The sequence below is a fragment of the Oncorhynchus mykiss genome, chromosome 2, assembly GCF_013265735.2.
Source record: "Oncorhynchus mykiss isolate Arlee chromosome 2, USDA_OmykA_1.1, whole genome shotgun sequence".
Classification (NCBI taxonomy): Eukaryota; Metazoa; Chordata; class Actinopteri; order Salmoniformes; family Salmonidae; genus Oncorhynchus; species Oncorhynchus mykiss.
Genome location: NC_048566.1, coordinates 50,067,176 through 50,094,055, shown reverse-complemented (window position 1 = coordinate 50,094,055; position 26,880 = coordinate 50,067,176). Strand labels below are relative to the sequence as shown.

Genomic DNA, 26,880 nt, shown 5'->3' with positions numbered 1-26,880 from the left:
CCTGAAAATAGCTGTGCAGCGACACTCCCCATCCAACCTGACAGAGCTTGAGAGGATATGCAGAGAAGAACGAGAAACTCCCCAAATACAGGTGGGCCTGGCTTGTAGCATCATACCCAAGAAGACTTAAGGCTGTAATCACTGCCAAAGGTGCTTCAACAAAGTACTGGAGTAAAGGGTCTGAATATTTATGCAAGTGGCTTTTTTTGTAATACATTTGCAGAAATTTCTGAACCTGTTTTTGCTGTCATGGGATAGTGTGTAGATTGAGGGGAAAAAATATTTAATCAATTTTAGCATAAGCCTGTAACGTAACAATGTGGAAAAGGGGTCTGAATACTTTCCCAACGCACTGTATACATTTGTCTAGTCCTAGAGACAATCCAAGAATTCATATGAGAACTACATTTACGGGCTAATACAAGACAAGCATGCAATCCTTTCATGGTCCTACTATGAATGCATTGAAACCCCCTGCAGGACCACTGGGGTGTTCCAGAAAACAGGATCATTATGTCGATCTGGTTCATTTAGAAAGCTGAACTTGAATATGGGTTTTGGTTGTCAAGTAACCCATACCATGCACTTTTTACACATCTGTATTGCTCAAAAATATGAAAATCATTTCAGGGTCATCTGGCCAACTCAATGATCTTGCATTCTGAAACAGACAGACCACATACCAACTCAGCAATGATGAGAAACACTGAGTACAATAGGAGAGAAATAACTGGCAAAACAAATGCAGGATTTTATTTGGTAACTTTATTGAAGTCATCCCCCTCCCCCAATTTGTAAAATGAAACCAAACTAATGAATAAAAAAGGGGTGGAAAATAAATAGTTTGTACTGGATTTTGATTTGCCTATAGGGTTTGTCGAGTCCAAATATCTTTGCAAAAAAAAAAAAAAAACTCCCAATACCCCCCTCTGTACACCGTCATGCTCTCCCCCAAAAATGTCAATGAACGTTTAGAACAAGGGTTCAATGTCAACCCGTGTGAAATGTCAATTATACACACTAGAAATATCTACCAACATGTTTGGAACACCACTAAGTGTATTCAAATAATTGCTATACTTCCAAGGGGGTACTTCCAAGGGGGCATATGGAACAAAAAAAACAATCAAACAGATTAACAATGTCATCCCTTGTTTCTGTTTAAAAACACTCCTGCAGAAAAACTACTGCATATCAGCAATGGATAGTGATTGAATATAACTTCGATGCAAATAAAGAATGGAACTGAATGATGCAATCCCCATCCCCCAAGAAGTCACCATTTCCTATTGAAATGGAGTCGCAAGGGTCCTTGTAGACCACAAGGATATCAAGTCTGCTGCTAATACAAACATAGCAAATCTCATCTGTAGCCAAGTAAAATACAATTCTTGATTTTTATGAAGCAAGGCGATCCATAGAAAAACAAATGAGTGGGGCTGAGCTGAGGGACCGCAGAGGGCATGGAAGAGGAGGAAAACAGGAGTTCCCCTAACCCATTTAAGAGCGCAAAATTGGGATACGTGGGAGGCTTGGTTAGGTGGGTGATAGGTAGGAAACGGGAGATGTTAGAGAATTGGGGGGGGGGGTAGTGGGATGATGATGGTCTGTAGAGTGTTAAGGTATCACCAGCAGGCAGGGTGCCAGGGGTAGTCTAGATCAGGTCAGCCACATTCATGGGCATCTCTTCTACTGTGGTGTTGTAGAACGTCTCAATGTCCCGGAGTGTGCGCTTGTCCTCTTCAGTCACCATGTTGATGGCAACACCCTTCCTGCCGAAACGGCCTCCTCGCCCGATCCTGGCACACAACAATTAAAGACCAGATTAATACGAACCCTGCCGATCGGAATTTAGAATCAAAACGGTAGCGAAATAAATACGATTTGAATGAACAAACCAGGAGGAACGAGACCAGGACATTATAGAACAAGTCAGAAAAAGTAGGATATTGGTTTGTGGTTAGCTAGTTACATTTCAAAGATGTATGAAATGGAGGATGTCAGAAAAGCAGAAAATTCACACCCCAATATAAACCATGTTGATTGCCATAATAAAAACAGTGACATAAGTTATTCCTATGGAGCTTTGTTTTTAATACCTGTGAATGTAGTTCTCACGATTGGTTGGCAGGTCATAGTTGATAACCAGAGACACCTGTTGGACATCAATTCCTCGGGCCTGAAAGCAACAACATGATCAGCACCCCTGCACTGACCTCTAGCTGCCATTGCTTTATTACCCTGAACCCTGGTGCAGGCTAGCTTGGTTCCATGTGAATCCGCTGGTAAACGTGTAGCACTAGCAACGCCAAAGGTTATGGGTTCGATTCCAGAGATAACATACAAAAAATGTGCCACTTGACTAAAACTTTGGCATTACTGAGAATAGGCTAATTCAATAGATCATAGAGCTCACTTACACATTTAATATCACTGAATAAAAGGGTTTGCCAAGTTGATTAACATAAGAAGAATGTAATAAATATCATTTAACGAATGAAAAGATTCAGGCCACAGTGTGCTCTGCCCAGGTAGTAGGGTGCTGCTTCGTCCCCTGAACTCAACTCACCAGCAGATCTGTGGTGATGAGGACACGGCTGGAGCCAGAGCGGAACTCCCTCATGATTAGGTCCCTCTCCTTCTGGTCCATGTCACCGTGCTGGGGAGGAAGGAAGGTGTCACATTTTACATTTAGTAGACTCTTATGCAGACCCACTTATAGTCAAACAAGACAGTCAGCCTGGATCTGTGAACACCACAAGCACTTCATTTCACATTACGGAAATCAAAAACCAAGAAATGCTGATCTAACCAGATCGACAGTATGTTTTCCACACAAATAGAGGCACTAAGAAACAATGGAGAAACTTAAGATTCTGCAGATAATGTAAATTAATGCTGCCACCCCAATTCAATTTATAACCTCTACGGGATCGGTGACACCCCCCACGGGACAGTTGAGCTAATGTGCGCTAATGTGATTTGCATGAGGTTGTAAGTAACAAGAACATTTCCCAGGACATAGAGACATCTGATATGGTCAGAAAGCTTAAATTCGTGTTAACCTAACTACACTGTCCAATTTATGGTAGCTATTACAGTAAAGAATACCATGCTATTGTTTGAGAGCACAGTTATGAACTTAAAATTTATCAATAAATTAGGACATTTTTTAAAAAGCTAGCCTTAGCTTTCCTGACTGAGTATATTGGTTACAGACTTTCCTGAAAAGTTGCATATCGCAGTGGCTATTCGATGTGAATGCAGAACGCCACAGGATGTTTTTGTGCTGGTCAAGGGCAGTCAGGTCTGGAGAGGTTCTACATTTTTTGAACGGGGCATGTTTATTTAACCTGTTTGGGTTAGGGGGTAGCATTTTCACTTTTGAATAAATAGCGTGCCAAACTGAACTGCCTCCTACTCTGTCCCAGATCCTAATATATGCATATTATTATTAGTATTTGATAGAAAACACTGAAGTTTCTAAAACTGTTTGAATAAATGTCTGAGTATAACAGAACTTATTTAGCAGGCGAAACCCAGAGGACAAACCATTCACATTTTTTTTTTTTTTTAAGTCAGTCTTTTCAATATGTTTTCATGGGGAATCCAGAATTCTAATCGACTTTCCTGCAGTTCCTACCGCTTCCACTGGATGTCACCAGTTTGTAGAAATTGGTTGAGGTTTTTCCTTTGTGTAATGAAGTACCATAGCTCAGAACGAACGTCACTTCATGTGTACCTTTTGATAGAGGCGCGTAACCAGAAAAGTAGCGTCAGTTTGTTTTGCTCCTGACTTGAACACAGATCCAGTCTTCAATTTGATCGATTATTTACGTTTAGAAATACCTAAAGTTGTATTACAAAAGTAGTTTGAAGTGTTTTGGCAAAGTTGACAGGTAACTTTTGCGATATTTTGTAGCGACGTTGTGTAAGTTGTTAGCGGTGTTTTTCTGGATCAAACGCGCCAAATAAATGGACATTTTGGATATATATATCTCGATGGAATTAATCGAACAAAATAACCATGTGTGATGTTTATGGGACATATAGGGGTGCCATCAAAAGAAGCTCATGAAAGGTTAGGAATTATTTATATTTTATTTCTGCGTTTTGTGTCGCGCCTGCAGAGTTGACATATACTACTCTCATTGTTTACTGTTGTGCTATCATCAGATAATAGCATCTTATGCTTTCGCCGAAAATACTTTTTGAAATCTGACATGTAGGCTGGATTCACAACGAGTGTAGCTTTAATTTTCTATCTTGCATGTGTAATTTAATGAAAGTTAGATTTTTATAGAAATATATTTGAATTTGGCGCTCTGCAGTTTCCCTGGCTATTGGCCATGTGGGACGCAAGCGTCCCGCCTACCCAGAGAGGTTAAGATAGCGAGGAAAGCACTTTTAAAGAGCAACCAGGCATCCTCTACTGATGGGATGAGGTCAATATCCTTCCAGGATACCCGGGCCAGGTTGATTAGAAAGGCCTGCTCACTGAAGTGTTTTAGGGAGCGTTTGACAGTGATGAGGGGTGGTCGTTTTACCGCGGGCACGCAGGCAATGAGGCAGTGATCGCTGAGATCCTGGTTGAAGACAGCAGTGTATTTAGAGGGCAAGGTGGTCAGGATGATATCTAAGGGGGTGCCCATGGTTACAGATTTAGGGTTGTACCTGGTAGGTTCCTTGATCATTTGTGTGAGATTGAGGGCATCTAGCTTAGATTGTAGGAGTGATAAGCATGTCCCAGTTTAGGTCACCTAACAGTACGAACTCTGAAGATAGATGGGGGGGCAATCAATTCACATATGGTGTCCAGGGAACACCTGGGGGCTGAGGGGGGTCTATAATAACAAGCGGCAATGGTGAGAGACTTGTTTCTGGAAAGGTGGATTTTTAAAAGTAGAAGCTCGAATTGTTTGGGCACAGACCTGGACAGTACGACAGAACACTGCAGGCCATCTCTGCAGTAGATGTCAACGCCACACCTTTTGGCAGTTCTATCTTGTCGGAAAATGTTATAGTTAGGGATGGAATACAGTGTAATCTGTATGTGTGCAGCGCACGCATGTCTACGACTATAACCGTTAGCTATGCTAAGGATAAGACTTCTGGTTGACGGAGAAAGGCTTTCCCAAAAACCTTCATTAACTAGAAAAATGTGCAGTCTTGCCACAAAACACAACGTGCAACTGGCATGCTGACTGCCGGGATGTCCACCAGAGCTGTTGGCAGAGAATGTAATGTTCATTTCTTTACCATAAGCCGCTCCAACGTAGTTTGGTGGGGGGGGGTTATTGTATGGGCAGGCATAAGCTACAGACAAATTGCATTTTATCGATTGGCAATTTGAATGCACAAAAATACCATGAGATCCTGAGGCACATTTTTTTTAAAGGTATCTGTAACCTAATCCATATATTAGGGCCTAATGAATATATTTCAATTGACTGATTTCCTCATATGAATTATAACTCGGTAAAATCTTAAATTGTTGCATGTTGCGTTTATATTTTTGTTAAGTATATAAAGGACACACATTTTGGTCAATTTTGCCTGAAACTAACCAACATTGAACACGCAACTCCTGTAATGAAGCAGCTACTAAAACGCAATTTTCAGACATTTGCCCAAATGCAATTAGCTGAAAACAGTTCTAAACGGCCTACCTAATGTGAGCATTTCCATTCATATGTGACCGAGATTTAAATCTGTTAGAAACTTAAAGGGAATCTAGTAGCAACTACTATGATGGGTTTCTAATATGACTAGGATTGTGCTTTTGGCTTCTGGACAATTAAATAATGTTGATATGAAAACCAATAGAACCAGGGTTGCAAACTGGTGAGGGCCCAAAAAGGTGACACTTTTTTTTGCACTGAAACAAAACATATCTCTGCTAGGGGGGATAAAAATAAATTATCAGCTTTAAAATCCTAATTTCTAGTGATTTAGGCTGGATCCCTTCTTGAAATGCAGGTTTGTACCTTATTAAACAACAAAGAATACAATCTACATGATCAGTCTGGGTAAAATAAGTGGTTAATGTGAACCTAACTTACAGCCAAAAAATGTAAAGAAAGAAAAATAATGTAAACGTTTCCAATGTTATTTGTTGCCTAGACTTTACTGCAAATGACACTCTTGAGAAAGTCTTTAAAAAATGACACTAATATATTGCAGTTAACCATGACAGCCTTTATAATAGAATGCCTGTGACCACACACACACACATCTAAATATTGCACTTGGGAAAAAATACTCATAAAGGAGAAACATAATTAAACAGACTTATAGTTAGTGGCCACTATAGTAGACATTGATCAAGTGCACAAGGCTAAATAACATTCACTGAGTAAAACATTAAATAATCCCCCCTTACTCACGTGTTACTGTCAAGTTCAACACAACAAAAACAATATCTTTGGCCTACACTGCACATTATTACATTGTTAGTTCATTAGCTACTTAAAATTTCTCACAGATTGCAAGGGTCCACTAAACAACTAACGTTATAACTTGACCTGCAAGAAGTCATATAACAGTTATTATTATAGCGAATTGGTTGGGTTACTAATGTTATCGCATCTGATGTTGTAAGCTAGCGTTAGCTGTCTGACTTTATGAGCAAGCTAATTTTCACGCCATAAACTCAATTCTTTGATCAGATAAGTTGGCTAATGTTGCTTAACATTTCTCTGGCTAGCTAACGTAGAAGTCGATGCAGATAGCAAGATACTTAACGCTAGCAATTCTTGTTGCGCCACACTTGCACCCTCATCTCAAACTTTACAAATGCCAGTTGTTTATCGGTTACAGTTTATGAATAAGGCTTCATCACGTTCCCACCCGTCTCCATCGTCAGGCGTCTCACCTACCTCTTCGTTATCGTTCAGGGGACGCGCTGCTGTAACTGGCAAACTGCCTTTCCACTCTTCCGTTGTCTAGCCTTTGCGTGCTGCATTCTCACATCAGCTGATATCTCAAAGTGCTGTACAGAAACCCAGCCAAAAAACCCAAACAGCAAGCAATGCAGGTGTAGAAGCACAGTGGCTAGGAAAAACTCCCTAGAAAGGCCAAAACCTAGGAAGAAACCTAGAGAGGAACCATGCTCTGATTGGTGGCCAGTCCTCTTCTGGCTGTGCCGGGTGGAGATTATAACAGAACATGGCCAAGATGTTCAAATGTTCATAGATGACCAGCAGGGTCAAATAATAATCACAGTGGTTGTAGAGGGTGCAACAGGCCAGCACCTCAGGAGTAAATGTCAGTTGGCTTTTCATAGCCGATCATTCTGTTATGTGAACGATTGGCTGAGCCTTGGATACAGCCAGTATTGCTCCAAACGCGCATCACTCATTCACATAACCAGTTGTGACCTCTTGGTCGGATCTATATTGAATCACGTAGGTTACTTATTTTGTATTCAAAACTAATTGTTAATTCAAAGTTAATTGCACGAGGAAGTATTTATAAAATCTTTGCAATTTTCTTTTCTATGGTTGAATTTTTGCAAGGCTACTTTAAAGCAAAATAAGATATCATTATTTGAAGTAAAACATTCAGGTTTTAAACAATTATAGTGCCTCAAGCTCCCAAAGTGGTGGGACACTGAAGGTCAACAGTAGGCAGGCTATAGTCTACGCAGCCGAATGGAAGGCGCGCTTTACAAGTTGAGAAATAAAAAGAGCTCCTTTCTAAATTGTGGCCACTAAAGTGAACACGTGATTGCGGAACAAATAACAATTCTAAACACAATGACTGGGCTTACAAAAGCAGGTTTCACTCCAGTAGCCTACAGGCTTTTCGAGGACCTAGTCTTGACAGATGGTAGGTAGGCTATTCCGCTTCTCAAACTAGGCTCTGTATGCTGTGCATGCCGACTAACAAAAATACACGGGACAATTGAATTCCACAAAATTATGCAAATTAACAGACATGCATGACTGGTCAACTGTATTTTCGGCGGATAACCAATTAGCATCTATCGGTATGACAACACTGTAGGACATGGACAGCGAGCTGGAAGTGCAGGAGCTCTTACCAGGGCAGAGACTGTGAAGTCCCTGGCGTGCATCTTCTCAGTCAGCCAGTCCACCTTTCGGCGGGTGTTGATGAAGATCACAGCTTGGGTGATGGTCAGGGTCTCATACAGATCACACAAGGTGTCCAGCTTCCACTCCTAACAAAGGAAAGCGGGTTGAATTGAGTCTGAAGACATGGGAAAACTTCAAGCCTAAGACCTGGTCAAGAACACCTATTTCAAGCTATCGTGCCAACCCATATTACACTATCCATGCTATGATATTTTGTTTTGATATTTTCCTTATCCAGCACAGTTCCAGGCTAGTAACCTGGCTAGTGCAGTAAATATTGTCTCAGCTCAGTAGTGTGAAAGGGGTATCTACACAAAAGGTTGATATTACAGTATTAGCAAACGTCTAAATTATGAAGAGGTTGCTTTTAAGTTAAAGCTGTGGAGAGGGACAAAGACGCCAGCCATAGTGGAGAGCAGTCGACTTCCTCTGCCAAAGAACATTGTTCCTCCAACAGCTTGGGAGACGCCATAAAGAGGCCAAGTGGGAGGATTCACTCTAGCCTACATCTGTCCAAAATAAGCCCAATGTGTTTCTATGGGCTTATTTTGGACCTAAGCCTGTCGCCCGCCTTCGGGACAACTCCCATTGTTACGGTGGAGACATGAGCATCTCTTAGTTATATACAGATCTGGAGACACAGAGGGAACTTGGGACCCAAACAACATTTCCAAAGTGCTCAAGAGGATATAGCTAAACTCATCATTAGAATCACTGTAGCAAGCTCTTTCATACAAAATCAACCATCTTCATAATGAAATACTACAATTTTAAGAAAGGAAAGGCCATTTCTAAATGTCTCATTGATTATCATTCCATGTTAACAGGACAGTTACTGTATTGTATTGACCAAATGAGGCTACTTCATGACTTGACTTATTCCTGTTAGTAGAGCAAAGGGCCTCACAAGATTGTAATAACGAGCATATAAAAATAGCAATATATTCATTATACGGGTGCACACACAAATGCACTATAACATGCATCCATTACAGCAATACCTCTTTCTCCACGTTGATGTAGAACTGGCGGATACCCTCCAGGGTGAGCTCTTCCTTCTTCACCAAGATACGGATGGGTTCACGCATGAACTTCTTGGTGACCTCCAGCACATCCTGAGGCATAGTGGCAGACAGGAGAACCACCTGGAAAACAGGGTTGAGAAAAGGTATTAGCTCTATAAAGCAATCACTTGACAAAGGAATACATGGATCATTGAAGATTACTATGGTGTGCTCAGCTGTTCATCTCCCTCTTGCTAGCTCTTTCTCTAGGAGCACTACCAGGGAGGAGGGTTGGGACAAGTACTAGCTAACATTGAGAAAAGCACAGTACATTCTACTTGACAAAAAAAATAGATTCTATATTCCCAGAGATTATGCTTAATTGACCCTTTGCTATGCCCCGCCCAAGAATGTGGGGAACCAATGGCAACGCTCCAATGGATAGCAACTGCCGTCGAGTCCGACACCTGGGACAAGATCACGTTTAAGTCTCATGAAAGCCAGCGGCAAAAATAGTAAAAAAAAATGTATTGTTTAAATGGCTAAATAATTGAACTGTGTAGCAGAAGCACTTGCTACTGTGATTCCTGAAAGCCAGAGCATGTTGGGCAGGTAGGAGCGCTGGGCCAGTAACCCGAAAGGTTGGATCAAATCCCCGAGCTGGTAAAAATCTGTCGTCCTGCCCCCGAGCAAGGCAGTTAACCCATTGTTCCCCGGGCACCGATGACATTGATGTCGATTAAGGCAGCCCCCCTGCACCTCTCTGATTCAGAGGGTTGGGTTAAATGCGGAAGACATTTCAGTTGAATCCATTGTCGTTCAACTGATTAGGTATTCCCCTTTCCCTTTCTCTAATCCAAAATTAAAAACTTGTTACAATATTTGCTATCTCAGCTGTTTAGACAGTCTCATTAAACACCAAACGTTGCTAACGCTAGCTAGGCACGTAATACAACTTCTTCTCGAAATGTGTTAGCTAGCTAAGTTAGGAAAATAACTCCCATCTGCTGTACACATCCGGATACGATGAGAGCACTAGTGAATTCAGAGTATTTCAGTGGCTAGCTACACTGCAAAGCAATTGCAATGACAGTTCACAACATACCCAAGAGTTTCCTGATTAGCATGGGGTAGTCTGTAGGGATGTGCATCTTTCCCTTTCAAGACGATTCGATACGCATCTATACTGAACAAAAATATAAACGCAACATGTAAAGTGTTAGTCCCATGTTTTAAGCTGAAATAAAATATCCCAGAAATGCTTCATACGCACAAAAATCAATTCTCTCAAATTTTGTGCACAAAATTAAAACAGTATGATCATTACACAACTTGTGCTGGGGACAATAAAAAAGCACTCTAAAATGTGTAGTTTTGTCACACAAGACAATGACACAGATGTTTCAAGTTGAGGGAATGTGCAATTGGCATGCTGACCGCAGGAAGGTCCACCAAAGCGGTTGCCAGAAAATGTAAATGTTAATTTGGCAGTATGTCCAACTCCCCATTGGGTGGGCCTGCAGCGCCCCTGCCTAGTCATGTGAAATCCAGAGATTAGGGCTTAATGAATTGATTTAAATTGACTTGATTTCCTTATATGAACTGTAATTCAGCAAAATCGTTTAATGTTGCCTTCATATTTGTGTTCAGTGTGGATACATGGGATCCAATATGTTTTCACTTTAAAACTACTCCGTTTCATTAGAGCAGGGATCTGGCGGCCCCGGATCAATCTCTTTATTTTTATACTCAGTCAGGTCTGAACTTACTGTTGAGCGTTAGAATAGTAGAATACACAATGTGAAATGTAGTTTTTATTTCATTTGCAAATTAGTCTAATGGGCAGTTATCTAAAATTGTAAACATTGTTGAATTACCAACTGGTGAGCCCCTGTCTATTTTGATAGTCACTCTCACTCAGATACCATATTAAAAAAAGGATTACATTTTCTCTGCACCCTGTAGGTCTACAGACCTGCATGCCATTGCGGACTCAAGAGTTCAGATTGTGGCCCCCACCCCATCAAAGTTGCCCATCCCTGGATTAGAGGAATGAATTGATGCACTAACATTTGCTGTAGATCTGACCCCATTTTGACGACTGGTCAGTCAATAGGCGGTTGGTCGACCGAGATGTCTTTAGGCGCCTGTCTGAGTGGACTGATCCATTGTGGAGGCCATGTGGATGGAACAGTCCATCATTAAGACACGTGCTATTGAAAGTGTATATGGTTATAGTACATAAAGAACAATGGGGCGCTTTCTCCCTCGTTGGATGGCGGTCGCTGTCCGTGGTTCTGAAACATCAGTGAACTGTTGAATTGGCGCCTTTTCCTAGACCATGTTGCTATGTGCATAACAGCAAAAGTTAATCAGCATATTGGTGTTGAGAACGATACGGAACGATTAGGAGACGAGAAAATAGCTCGCCTTAATTGTCCAAGAAAAGTGAGGAGGAAACCAACTTAATTAGGTCAATAATCAATGGCCTAATTTCTAAAATGTGCCTGGCTTTATAAATCATCCATATATATCTACAGAAATAAGACCGATCCTGCTTGTTGCCTGTTTGTTTAATTGCCTGATTCCGTGAGCATCTAGCCTCACGCAACCACACGATCTCCAGATTGCTCCCGAGTGGCACAGTATCTCAAGGCTAGCGGTGTCACCTTAGACCTTGGTTCGATCCCGGGCTGTACTACAACTGGTTGTGATCGGGAGTCTCAGAGCGGCACACAATGAGGGTTTGGCCGGGGTAGCACGTAAAATAGAACAGCCAATATGGTATTAGAATGTATTTAAGTGTCGTTTACACTGTTCCAAATTGTCAGAAACATATTAGCTGTTGATCTCCTTGTTAATTACTATTATGATCATCATTATAATATGTAATGTCATCATTAGTAGGCTTAGTATAATAGCCTTCATTAACCGTGACTTACTCAGGATTATATAGGCTACTGTTTCATTCAATAATTTGTTAATGTCATCACACAGCATACAAGTCATTCATGATTGGAAACCCAAATCAAGCATTTTAGTTTGATAATAAAATAAAGCAAACCTTGAATAATTAGCTTACACTAAAACCGTCCCATTTCGAAAATTGCATTCAGCAATGAACGCAAATGTTTAGTCTGAGGTAACAAAGGCTTTACAAAAAAATGTTAAGACTCCGGAACGCTTAATTTATTTAGTGGTTTACATTGTTCCAAACGGTCAGAAAAATTATATTGTAAACTATCAGCAACAGTTTTGCAACACATTTATTTTCCATTCTATACCGAACAAAAATATAAAACAACTTCAAAGACTACTGAATAGCACTTCATATAGGGAAATCAGTCACCTGAAATAAAATTCCTTAAGCCCTAATCTATGGATTTCACATGACTGGGCAGGGGGAGCAGCCAGGGGTGGGCATAGGCCCCTTGGCAGCCAGGCCCAGCCAATCAGAATAAGTTTGTCCCCACAAAAGGGCTTTATTAGACAGAAATACTCAATGACCTCATAGGTGAAGAAGCTGGAAGTGGAAGTCCTGGGCTGGCGTGGCCACATGAGGTCTGCAGTCGGAAGTACTGCCAAATTCTCTAAAACAACGTTGGATATAGCTTATGGTCGAGAAATGAACATTACATTTTGCTCCTTACCTTTTTCTTGATCTCCAGTGTTTTCCACAATGAGTCAAATTTATTCCACACATCTGAATTCTCCTTTACCTCCTGAGCAACCAGTAAACATTCCCATTTTGAGTTCATCCATCATGTCCTCTGCATCCACTTAGCTGTCACGTATGCAGTGTTTGTTATAACCAAGTTATTGATGTGATGATATGCTACAAGTCAGACCCCATCGGTCATGTGCATGAGACGCATATACGCGTTACGCAAAGAGTGTAAGGGTTGAGAGAGTATCCCAATTGCACACTCCCTCAACTTGAGACATCTGTGGCATTTGACAAAACTGCACATTTTAAAGTGGCCTTTTGTCCCCAGCAGAAGGTGTGTAATGATCATGCTTTTTGATTTAACCCCCCCCCCCCCGATTGATGAGGAATTGAAAAATTGTATGGTTCAAATGGGATGAGGAAAAAGGAATGGCAAATAAGTTTGGCTGCAAAACCGATTGGCAAACATACTCTAAATTGAGAAATAATGTGACTAAACTGAATAAAATAAGAAACTACACTATGAAAATAAAATGTAATTTATGGTGCTCCAGTATAATTTTGGGGCAAGAAGGCAAACTCGATCATTCATTGAATCAGATGTCTCATTCATTACATAACCCACTGATATTGTGAATTACTTTAATGATAGTTTGCTAATCTTGCCAATGAAAAAAAGGCATGAGGTGCCAGCAAAAAACACTGACACTACACATCCAAGTATATGTGACCAAATGAGTTAAGACAAGCATTGTAATTTTGAATTCTGTAACACGAGTGTGGAAGAGGTGACTAAATTGTTGTCTATCAACAATGACAAGCCACCGGGGTCTGATAATCTGGATGAAAAATATACTGTGGATAATAGCGGACATTATTGCCACATCTTCAATTTCAGCCTACTAGAAAGTATGGGCACTCAGGCCTGGAGGGAAGCTAAAGTAATGCCGACACCCAAGAATAGTAAAGCCCGCTTTACTGACTCAAAGAGCAGACCAATCAGTCTGTTACCAATACTGTGTAAACTTTGGGGGAAAAAAAATAGTGTTTGACCAGATACAAAGCTATTTTATTGTAAACAAATTGACTTTCAGCACGCTTATAGGGAAGGACATTCAACAAGGACGGCACTTACACAAATGACTGATTGGCTGAGAGAAATGGATGATTACGAGATTGAGGGAGCTGTTTTTTTTAGACTTCAGTGCAGTTTTTGACCTTATCGATCAGTCTGCTGCTGGAAAGACTTGTGGTAAGGCTTTACACCCCTGCGATATGGTGGATAAAGCATTACCTGTCTAACAGAACAGAGGGTGTTATTTAATGGAAGCCTCTCCAACATAATGCAGGTGGAATTAGGAATTCCCCAGGGCAGCTGTCTAGGCCCCTTTTTTCAATCTTTACTAACGACATGCCACTGGCTTTGAGTAAAGCTCGCGTGTATGTATATATGCAGATGACTCAACACGATACGCATCAGCTACTACAGTGAGCAAAATCACTGCAACACTCAAAGAGCTGCAGTTAGTTTCAGAATGGGTGGCAAGGAATACGTTTGTCCTAAATATTCCAAAAACTAAAAGCTTGGTATTAGGGAGAAATCATTCACGAAACCTCAACTAAATCTTGTCATAAATAATGTGGAAACTGAGCAAGTTGCAGTGACTAAACTGCTAGAGTAGACCTGGATTGTAAACTCACTGTCAAAACATGTTGATACAACAGTAGCTAAGATGGGGAGAAGTCTGTCGATAATAAAAAGGTCCTCTGCCTAATTAACACTATCAACGAGGCAGGTTCTACAGGCCCTAGTTGTCGCACCTAGCCTACTTTTCAGTCGTGTGGTCAGGTGCCACAAAAAGGGACCTCTGAAAATTACAATTGGCTCAAAACAGGGCAGCACAACTGGCCCTAAAATGTACATGAGAGATAACAATAATATGCATGTAAATCTCATGGCTCAAAGCTGAAGAGACCGACTTACACACTACTTGTTTTGTAAGAAGTGTTGACATGCTGAACGCACCGAGGTGTCCGTTTAAACGACTAGGACACAGCTGACACCCATACAAAACCCACAAGACATAAGAGGTCTCTTCACAATCCCCAAATCAAGAACAGAATATGGGAGGCACACAGTACTACGTAGAGCCATGGAAACATGGAACTCTATTCCACATAAGGTAACTGATGCAAGCAGTAGAATCTGATTTAAAAACGACTGATAAGAATACACCTTATGGAACAGCAGGGACTGAAGAGACACATACTTACACGTGGATTTTGTGTTGTACATATGTGGTAGGGAGTATTGGCCTGGAGGAACACAATGTGCTAGGAAATGTAATCTCTTAAATTGTACTACCGTAATGTTGCTGGACACAGCTAAAAGGGATCCTTAATTACAAAAACAAACGTGACTGGGGAACTATGCAAACTTCATAATGTAAAATAATGTGACCGGTGAAATTAAAATACAATCTGCTTTATCTGCACAGGTTGGCTGCAGGTAATTCCTTAAATAGCTACAAATATTAAAATGTATTGAAAAACAGATATTTAACGTTATTGAAAAACCATCCCGTGGCCATTTCCAAATACCCCGGTACATACAGTATACCGCCCAAACCTAGTGGTAAGCCTAGCTAACTCTGGAAAGTGGTTTAATCTTTGAAACAGAAATTTGTAGTGCTTTTAATAACCATTTTGCTTCAGCTGGCCACATGCTTGAAAGAAGTCTCTGAAAATTAATCTCATTCCACTGGTGGGAGTCCTTTAGTCACCTCAGAACAGATTGTAGAGAATTATGCTCTAACAGACGCAAATACCTTATTTGAATTTCAACCATTTGATGTCTCCGATGTATTAAGTGCCTTGCTAAAGATCTGGGGCTGATTCACTTGACCTCTTCTTACTACAGCTATCTGCCCCACTGTTGAACCTTTAAAACTTCTTAGAGCTAGGGTCTATTTTCCTGACTGACGTGCCCAAAGTAAACTGCCTGTTGCTCAGGCCCAGAAGCCAGGATATGCATATAACTGGTAGCATTGGATAGAAACAAGTTTTTGAAGTTTCTAGAAATGTTAAAATAATGTCTGAGACTATAACACAATTCATAGGGCAGGCAAAAGTCCAAAGAAAAACCAACCTGATTTTTTGTGTGTTTTGTTTTTTAGCTCCCAGGCTCTTAATGGAAGGAAAGCTTTGGGTTCTATGTAATTCCAGCTCCCAGATTGCAATTCATATGGCTTCCACTAGATGTCAGTCTGTTCATTGTTTCAGGCTTGTCTCTGCAAAAACAAGCAAGAATTTTGAGATTTTGTACAGACTCCCAGTTCAAAATATGTCTGTTGGCGCGCGGTGAAAGAGGACACGGGCTTACCAATTTTACTTTTCTATTGAACATACTTCTTTCCGTATGAAATATTATAGTTGATTTACATTTTAGGATACCTGAGGATTATATAGAAACGTAGTTTGACTTGTTTGAACAAAGTTTAGCGGTAGCTTTTTGGACATGTTGAACGAGCGGATTACTGAAATCGATGGAGCCAACTAAACTGACTTCTTGGGATATAAAGAATGATTTTATCTAACAAAACGACCATTCATGTTGTAGCTGGAACCCTTGGGATTGCAAACAGAGGAAGATTTTCAAAAGTAAGTGATTAATTTCAATCGCTATTTGAGATTTTTATGAAGCCTGTGCTGGTTGAAAAATATGTGGGGCGCAGTCCTCAAACAATCGCATGGTATGCTTTCGCTGTAAAGCCTATTGTAAATCTGGCAATGCTGTTAGATTAAGAATTTAAGCTTTTAAATAAATTATACTTATTATTTATTTGAATTACGCGCCCTCCAATTTCACCGGATGTTGTCGACTGGTGTCCCGCTGACGGGATGCCTATCCCTAAGAAGTTTAACCTGTATTTTTAACTTGACAATTGCTACCGGTGTTATCCCTAAGAATTGGGAAGTTGCACGTCCTCCCCCTACATAGGGAGGGATCTTTCTGACTTCGATAATTACCACCCAATCTCCAAGTTAAAGCATGTTGCCTAGCCAAGGTATTAGAATCCTTGACAAACTCCCAGCTAAGGTTTTCAACTTCTCACTAATATAAATATGGACCAGTTTGATTTTAGATATGGACATCATACGGTTTCAGCCACTATTCTTGTTTTAGACGTGCCACTCATTTAAAAACGGTCTGAAACAGGCATGGACAAGGAGTCTTGTGGCTGAATGGCTGAAGAGCCATCTGACCGACAGGACACAATGTATGCCTTCTGATGCTGTCTAGTTTCCTGGATATTACGAAAGGTGTACTGCAGAAGTTGGTATTGAGACCTGTTCTCTTTACGGTTTATATAAATAATATTTGTCTATCTATTAAATCCTGTAATTTCATCTGTATACAATACGTTTTGTATGCTATTGCTCTGACTTAACAAAGCTATGTTAGAGCTGCAATCTGATTTTGTTGCATTACAGAAAGCCCTGGATTTAAAACTTGTAGTTAATGCAGGCAAAACTAAATACATGTTCTCTAACTAACTAACTGGGCTAGTCTTTCATTGGATAGCTCTCATTGAGCGGGTTCCTGCCTATAAATATCTGTCCGTTTGGATTGATAAAGATCTAACGAACAAAATATACTGATGACCTAGTTAAAAAGATTTAAAGAGGGCTTTAAAAAAAAAAAGATCTTGCCTCTCCATTAACAGCAGGAAACAGATTGTGCAGTCAACTTTCCTGACTATGGTGACACCATTTACCAGAATGCAGCAGCCACTACTCTCAAACCATCGGATGCAGTCTACCATAGCGTCCTATGGTTAATTACAGGTGACAGTTTTAATATTCATCACTGCATCCGAAGGTCAGCTGGACCTCACTAAAGTTCTGTAGACCACTTCATTACTCCCACAAGCTTCCAACATAACTCACTTCACTGTTGAAATACAAAAATATGAGCTACCACACTCATTCACAGGGTTTGTTAACTCAAGTTCCCACTTGTCTCCACAAACTTAGGTAAATCCGTATTTAGTTTTAACGCGCCAGTTATGGAATACCTTACAAAACAAATTACACCTGGATTCCCTGGTGCCGATGGGGTAGTTTAAAACTGTTTAATGAAGTGTGCAATTATTTCAATTGACGATTCTAACTTGTAATAACCTGATGTAATGTATTTATAGCTGTCTTGTAGTTTATATTTTTGTTGCAAATGAGACATGACAATGGTCTCAATTGGGCTACATCGAATAAATAAAAGTAATTAAAATTGCAAAGGCTTCAGGTAGAGCATAACTTCCTAACGTACTGTTAGACACAATCGGTCTTCATACCTGTGTGCTAGTGCCAAGCTTCTGGAAAATCTCGTAGATCTGGTCTTTGAAACCCCGGCTCAACATTTCATCAGCTTCGTCAAGGACAAACATCTTGATGTACTTAGCAGCTGAGGGGGGAAGATGAGCACTTGGTTTAGACAAAACTTGAACACAAAATGAAATGTCAATACTCTTCAGTAAACAAAAACATACAGCTGTAAACAATGTTGAGAAAAGTTTGACAAACGGTTGGTAACAAAAAGACGGACATCACTCACAGAGGAACTTGCGGTTCAACATGTCGAACACGCGGCCTGGTGTTCCAACCACTATGTTGGGAGCCTCAGCCTGGAGCTTTGTCACCTCGTTGCGGACGTTGGTTCCGCCAATACAGGCATGGCACGAGGCTCCCATGTAGTCGCCGAGGGCCAGGATCACCTTCTGGATCTGTTGAAGAGGGGGAAGTCAATCAAACTCAAAGCCAGCAGTTGTCACAAAGTACTTTTACAGTAACACAGCCTAGACTAGGGAGCAAGCAGAAGCACAGTGGCCAAGGAAAGCTTCCTTTGGCATGCATTTGTTTACATGTCCATGGTCTCTTAGCAGGGCAAACCCATTTTGGTGATTTTTGGTATATCATTCAAATCAAATCACAGCGTGTTTTTGGACTCATTCAGCAGTTATTACCTTATTAAGAACAATACAAAATGTTGAAAGTTCAATTTATAAAACTAAGGTTGAAAATGATGCTGTCGCTGCTTTCTGATAAAACATTTCGATAAAATAGCCCAATGTCAAATCACAGCTTGAAAGTGTCCAAATCAATAACCAATATGCAGAAACAGTTTGTGATATTTGTATTTATTATGGATCCCCTGAATGAGTCCAAAAACATGCAGTGGTTGATTTTGATGACACCAGAAGTCACCAAATTGCGTTTGGCCTACCTACTAAGAGACCATGGACATGTAAACAAATATGTACCAATGGAAGCTTTCCTTGGCGACTGTGCTTCCGCTTGCTCCCTAGTCTATGGCTGTGTTACTGTAAAAGTACTTTGTGACAACGGCAAAATTATGGGGATCCATAATAAATACATCAAACTGTTTCCGCATATTAAGGCAGATATATATATATTTATATTTATATTTCACAACACATTAAGTGTGCCCCCTCAGGCCACTACTCTACTACCACACAAAATCCATATGAACATGTGTATAGAGCATATGTTGTCAAGCGTATGCATCTTCACAGTCCCCACTGTTCAATAAGGTGTGAAAAACTAAATGTACTATCTACACATACAGTGGGGAGAACAAGTATTTGATAACCTGCAAAATCGGCAGTGTTTCCTACTTACAAAGCATGTAGAGGTCTGTAATTTTTATCATAAGTATTTGATACATCAGAAAAGCAGAACTTAATATTTGGTACAGAAACCTTTGTTTGTAATTGGAGATCATACGTTTCCTGTAGTTTTTGACCAGGTTTGCACACACTGCAGCAGGGATTTTGGCCAACTCCTCCATACAGACCTTCTCCAGATCCTTCAGGTTTCGGGGCTGTCGCCGGGCAACACGGACTTTCAGCTCCCTCCAAAGATATTCTATTGGGTTCAGGTCTGGAGACTGGCTAGGCCACTCGAGATGCTTGAGATGCTTCTTACGGAGCCACCCCTTAGTTGCCCTGGCTGTGTGTTTCGGGTCATTGTCATGCTGGAAGACCCAGCCACGACCTATCTTCAATGCTCTTACTGAGGGAAGGAGGTTGTTGGCCAAGATCTCGCGATACATGGCCCCATCCATCCTCCCCTCAATACGGTGCAGTCGCCCTGTCCCCTTTGCGGAAAAGCATCCCCAAAGAATGATGTTTCCACCTCCACGCTTCACGGTTGGGATGGTGTTCTTGGGGTTGTACTCATCCTTCTTCTACATCCAAACACGGCGGGTGGACTTTAGACCAAAAAGCTATATTTGTCTCATCAGACCACATGACCTTCTCCCATTCCTCCTCTAGATCATCCAGATGGTCATTGGCAAACTTCAGACGGGCCTGGACATACGCTGGCTTGAGCAGGGGGACCTTGCGTGCGCTGCAGAATTTTAATCCATGACTGCATAGTGTGTAACTAATGGTTTTCTTTGAGACTGTGGTCCCAGCTCTCTTCAGGTCATTGACCAGGTCCTGCCGTGTAGTTCTGGGCTGATCCCTCACCTTACTCATGATGCCCCACGAGGTGAGATCTTGCATGGAGCCCCAGACCGAGGGTGATTGACCGTCATCTTGGGACTTCTTCCATTTTCTAATAATTGCGCCAACAGTTGTTGCCTTCTCACCAAGCTGCTTGCCTAATTGTCCTGTAGCCCATTCCAGCCTTGTGCAGGTCTACAATTTAACCCTGATGTCCTTACACAGCTCTCTGGTCTTGGCCATTACGGAGAGGTTGGAGTCTGTTTTATTGAGTGTGTGGACAGGTGTCTTTTATACAGGTAACGAGTAGAGAACAGGAGGGCTTCTTAAAGAAAAACTAACAGGTCTGTGAGAGCCGGAATTCTTACTGGTTGGTAGGTGATCAAATACTTATGTCATGCAATAAAATGCAAATGAATTACTTAAAAATCATTCAATGTGATTTTCTGGATTTTTGTTTTAGATTCCGTCTCTCACAGTTGAAGTGTACTTATGATAAAAATTACAGACCTCTACATGCTTTGTAGGTAGCAAAACCTGCAAAATCGGCAGTGTATCAAATACTTGTTCTCCCCACTGTACATGTGCAACAATAGTGATATTACTTGCATTTTTTTCTTCTTCTGATGAGCACTTTATAAAACTGCACACACAACAAAAACACTTGTTTTGACAAGTGGCAATAAATAACTAATCGATGAGGGAGGGGTATTTTCACATCACAGGTTGGAGGACAATCAGCAAAACATGGCTACATTGAGACGGGGTCACAGAAACAGAAAAGCAACACGGTCAATCACTCAAATAGATTATCATGTTGAAATCAATTGTGCTCGAGATGAGGTTACACATTCTGTTCAAACTAACAGGTCAAAAACCTGAGGAATTTGTTTAATTTAAACTATACCATTCAAAGGCCACGTGGAAACCTGGAATAATAACCTAGAAATGGTTGGTTAGATGAGAACTTGTAGAAGGCTTAAGATCTGCGTTTTGGAACGTTGGACGTTTATTTCAGGAGGCTGCCATCATGGAAAGGTAGCTTCAACTAATCACAACGCAGCATAGGATAGCAACACTTACAACTGTTGGCTGCTATTTAAAGCCAGGTGTATGCTACATGACTTTCAAAACCATAACACCGCTGAGCTTCTCACATTAAAAACTACCGTCTTTCCTGTAGTGTTTAGCCAACGTAGTGGTGCACACTAAATGACGTGGCACAGATGGGGGTCACACACTACAAGATTCTTGACATGGTTGTGAGAATTCTCGACACCACGTCGTCTCACGAAAACAATCATGGGATTAGATTTAACATAGCTACAACGAGCTGTGGCTCAAAGCAGACTCAAACGTTTTCATTCAGACATTCACGCGTCCCATACAGAGTTGAAATATCTAGCCAACATTGTCAATTGAACAACATTGCTTGTGAACTTCAGAGCTGTAACAATGACAATTTGGCTTTGGCTAAAGACAACTACAAATGCATACTAGTAGTAGTCATTGCACCTGCTCGAGAGTACACATTCCGGGTGACGCGAAACAACGTCAACTCGCTGACGAGCTCTCATTGGCTATTGCTGATGACCATTCTCAAAACGTGTCCTTGCACATCTCACACTAAAAGAGCATTGCAAATTGTGCCAATAAAAATCAAACATGTTTGGAAATATCAGGATGTCTGGGACTGCTCAAAGACTAGATCGGTAGCCCTCAGATTGTGTCTGACCTGTTCACATTAAACGAGCATCGGTGACAGCTGCACCCCCCAAGTAGGCAACGTCATGGGGATTTTGTTTCTCCAATCTCAAAAACTTCTGGGACAGCTAAATCGTGGCCAAAATCGTGTAATGTACACCCGGCTTAAGTGATCATTTCTGTCACATCTGTGTATTGGTGTGTGGCCAGTGACTTTTATAGAGAGAATGTCCTTAATTGTTTGTGTCTTATGAGAGTTTGAAAATGAACTCAGTTCCAAGTCCTGCACACCCCATTGGTTTTGTACAGTTGATTATGCGAAGTTAATGATCTGTTTTAAGCAATTGATCTTATGTCACCAATTGATCTTATGTCATTGTGATGACTAAAGTTTCATACCATCACCACCAATCTGAGCAAAAAAAGGATGTGGATTTCCACTACATTTTATGGGGTGAAAATACAAGCTTGTGTAAGGCAGTAAAATCTGTCCACATTAGGGAAATTAGCACAATATAAAGTAATTAAAATGTCAATTTCAGATGTTACATTGCCCACTCTATTGATCACAAATTGAACCATTCAGAGAGTTTAAAAGGACACTTCAAGAATTTTCTGAGTATTCTTTCTTCATACTGGATGCAGACGTAAAAATGGTATCCATGAGTTCATCCGACTCTGGGGAAGTAGATATAGCGCCTCACTGCCAAAATCCCAAAGTATCCCTTTGAAAATGCTCTCAAACAATTTAACCAGGCGCTCTAGAGTCTCCATAGTGTTAGTGCAGTAGGCCGAACATTTGACTGCCCTATTCTAAGTCACATTTTAAGTACTTCCATGTTCAAGATAATTTTAGCATACATGTTCATTAGTTTGCTAGTCATCATCGGACAGGCAACAGTACTTTTGTAACTCATGAGTTTGAGCCCTTAACATGTTGCTCACTGCACAGGCAGGCAGTTGGGAAGAATCTCTCTCATCCTGACAGACAAGACTCAGTCCCACTCAAACACACCGCCTTGCCCAGTGACAGGTGTGGCACATTACAGCGTCAAGCTACAGGGTTTGATTCACACTATAGAGCAGAGTGAAGCCAAGCTGTACTGTGCTGGCTATTCATCCACCATAGGTTGCTTGAACACTGCTGGAAAGGCACACGCGATATCAAAAATATCAGATCCAGCATGGTACGTTTGAGTTGGCACGACAGTGTGTAAAGGGTACAGAAGTTGCATTTAATGTGGACAGTTTTTAGAGCAATTTAAGTGTGTGTGTAACCTGCCTGCTGAGCCAGCTCTCGGGTGGGGGCGAGGACCAGGGCCTGGGTGCCCTTCAGCTCGATATCAATCTGCTGGAGGATGGAGATGGCGAACGTGGCGGTCTTCCCTGTGCCGGACTGGGCCTGTGCAATGACATCATAACCTGGTGGGGAATGAAGGGTGGTATTCATTAGTGGACACCATAACAAAACACTAATACCAAGTGTTTCTTATTGGACAAATTCAGACTGGTCCTTCCCAGTTTCATCCCAGTTGGTTTCTAGTGAATATGACCATGGATAAGTTTAATAGGCATTTGGTTCACTGTTTAGACTCATGATTGAGAAAGGCTCCAAACCTGACATGTAGGATACGATGGAATAAATAAAAGCCAGTGTACTATGATCAAGGAAACCTAATGTTCCACATAGGAATGAAGAGGATTAATTAACTATAGAAGCAACTTCCGTCAGCGACAACTTAGGCTAGATATTGACAGAAAAAGACCACAAAAATCAACACTATTGATATTGAAGTTATACCCATCTTCATAAGTTGATGGAAACGAACAAACATGCAGAGGTCTCCCACACACAATATACTGTGTGTGGGAGTTGATTTTAGGAAACTTGAACTTACCCTTGATACAAGGGAGGATGGCCCGCTGCTGAATGGCAGATGGTTTCTCAAAACCATAGGCATAGATTCCTCTCAGGAGAGTCTCACGCAGGGCCATCTCATCAAAGCTGTCCACAATCTCATTCCAGTTACTCTGTGGAGAGAGAAAAATACCAGACCACGGTTAGTGTATATAGTACCCAGATACTGTAGTCCTTACAGACTCCCAGTATTGTTTTAACTACCAGAGGAGAGATGGAAAACCAAGCAAGACCCTGATTGTGGGTGTGAGATGTACGCATCTTCACCTCCACCCCATTGGACTACATGCCTTTCAACTATTCAACAATTTAACTGGTCCTTCATCCAACTTTTGACAAACTTGCCTGACACAAACAAAACATTTAACTTTACCTCAATGATGCCATCTGGCTCCATGCCCTCAGGGCCATTGTCTCTGTTGGAGAGGTCTCTGGAGGAAAACGTCCACATGTCAATACTAGATGATGCATGTGTTTCACAACACATTAGCACATTCTAATGATATCACAAACAAAAACATTTCTAACCACAAATGTATCAGGGGTCTAATGCCAGAGTTTGTGATTGTAATGGGATGACATGCCTGAATTCATCTAGAAGGGGTTTGATGCCAGAGAGAGTGATTGTAATGGGCATGACATGAAGTGCCAATGACTGCATCGAGGCCCCCCCCCCCCCATGTATAATAAACTCGCATAAGATGGTGGTGCTGGCGACCAACGATGCAGAAGTTGGGGCACACACACACAACCAAGTTTGTGACGCCACTGAATTTAAAAATATATATATATATTTCATTAAGTCTTCCCAGTGCAGACGACTCGAACACGCCCATGCATTAACTTGCACTCAGAGAGATTTTGAATAATGGTGGACAACACATTGGTGGGGGTTCTCTGGCTGGTTAGTCCCGAGTGGAACTGTAAATGATTACACTACTAACCTTGGCTAACAAGCAAAACGACACATTCAACAGGGATAGCTAACCATACTAACTGGAAGGAGCAGTCACTCAACCGGATGGCCCATCTGATAGAAAATCCTTCACTGTTGCAATAAAGAAAAAAAATACAAATAACGCACCGCCACCAGGCCGAGCGACCCTTTACCCGAAAAGCATGTGGTCATAGCGCACAAGGTTAGCGGAAAGGGTTGCTCCACCAAAACAACAAGTGCCTACGCATAATATTCCGGATAAGAACTGTTGCTAGCGATGCTACTACACCAAAACAACAAGCGCCTACGCATAATATTCCGGATAAGAACTGTAGCTAGCGAGACACCAGCTACCGGGAGTTCGTAGTTAACGTCTGTTCGCTCAACGTGACCTGGGCACCATGGCGGGGCTCGCTGGTGAGACAGGCCACCATTTTCCCGCAACCCCTGTCTGGTGTTCGCCTGCCAAATAACTAGTTAGCCATCTTAGCCGATGTTAGCAGCTCGCCTTCACCCAGCATTACTCAAGTAACGTTCGTGGGCTGGCCAGCAAATCAGTGTTTACAATAACACAGGGCACAATAACGTGGAACATGTACTACGGGCTTGCAGTTAGACCTGGCCAGCTAGCTAGTGGCTCCAATACGGCCACCACTAGCTAGTTTACAGTTGCTAACGTTAGTTAGCACTAAAGCGACAGCACAAGGAAAACATTCATGTTTCATTTTATAAAGGAATTGCGGGGCTGACCGCGTTATTTCATCTAGCCATATGTGTAACTGGTTATAATAAAACAATGGAACAATTTGCAGGTTTCTTTACCTCTCTTCATAATCTGCCGACATTATCACAAAGGGCGAATACGCCGCGAAAAAGTGTTATATACCACAACGTGGTCTGGGAAGCTCAGGTTGTGATTGCTGAAGGGGACTATCATTCACGCTAGAGTCATATTGTTAACCCCATTGTGACATGTTATTGGCTATCTAAGAAGTCACTGAACGTATGGTCTCCGCCTTTATTTGACCATAATAGGAGCGACAAGGAGGACTCGACATTTGGTTCCTCCCCAGCAACAACACCATTGGAAGCAGAGACCCAAATAAATGAATAATTCTATGATTAGAACCAGCATAACGAACAAATGCCTTCATTGGATTTGTTGATTATGAGGCATAATACAACACACTATTTGAACTCCACTAGCCATTACCTTATAACAAGATAGACAATTAGAAACCATGTTTCATAAAATGTATACAAATAAATCCAGGAACGAAAATAAATTAATTTCTGCAAGACTGAAATGTATCTAGCCCTATAATGCACTAAAGGAGCCTGATGTTACTCCTTAGTCCAAGGACCTTACATGTTCTAAAGCTTCTTCGGGATCGGTGTCCCTTCCACCGGAAGGTTGAGCTAACGTAGGCTAATGCGATTAGCATGTGGTTGTAAGTAACAAGAACATTTCCCAGGACATAGACATATCTGATATTGGCAGAAAGCTTACATTCTTGTTAATCTAACTGCACAGTCCAATTTACAGTAGCTATTACAGTGAAATAATACCATGCTATTGTTTGAGGAGAGAGCACAATTTTTAACATTAAAAGTTATTAATAAACAAATTAGGCACATTTGGGCAGTCTTGACACAAAATTTTGAACAGAAATGCAATGGTTCATTGGATCAGTCTGAAACTTTGCACATACACTGATGCCATCTAGTGGCCAAAATCTAAATTGCACCCGGGCTGGAATAATACATTATGGCCTTTCTCTTGCATTTCAAAGATGATGGAACAAAAAAAATACAAAAGAACGGTTCTTTATTATCTTTTACCAGATCTATTGTTTAATATTCTACTACATTCCTTTAACATTTCCATAAACTTCAAAGTGTTTCCTTTCAAATGGAACCAAGAATATGCATATCCTTGCTTCAGGGCCTGAGCTACAGGCAGTTAGATTTGGGTATGTCATTTTAGGTGAAAATTGAAAAGTGGCTAATCCTTAAGAGTGCAAA

General features: G+C 41.2%; 1 protein-coding gene across 1 annotated transcript; it reads right to left on the bottom strand.

The window, feature by feature from the left end:
• Positions 1 to 745: 745 nt before the first annotated feature.
• On the bottom strand, positions 746 to 25,847 carry LOC110491010 (eukaryotic initiation factor 4A-I). Its single transcript, XM_036949980.1, has 11 exons — positions 25,678 to 25,847; positions 24,292 to 24,349; positions 23,899 to 24,031; positions 23,283 to 23,422; positions 18,382 to 18,550; positions 18,122 to 18,231; positions 9,098 to 9,241; positions 8,045 to 8,182; positions 2,570 to 2,659; positions 2,100 to 2,179; positions 746 to 1,799 (listed from the first exon to the last, which is right to left on the bottom strand). The coding sequence occupies exons 1-11, from the start codon at positions 25,698 to 25,700 to the stop codon at positions 1,655 to 1,657; spliced, it is 1,230 nt and encodes a 409-aa protein (XP_036805875.1). The 5' UTR covers positions 25,701 to 25,847; the 3' UTR covers positions 746 to 1,654.
• Positions 25,848 to 26,880: the final 1,033 nt, after the last annotated feature.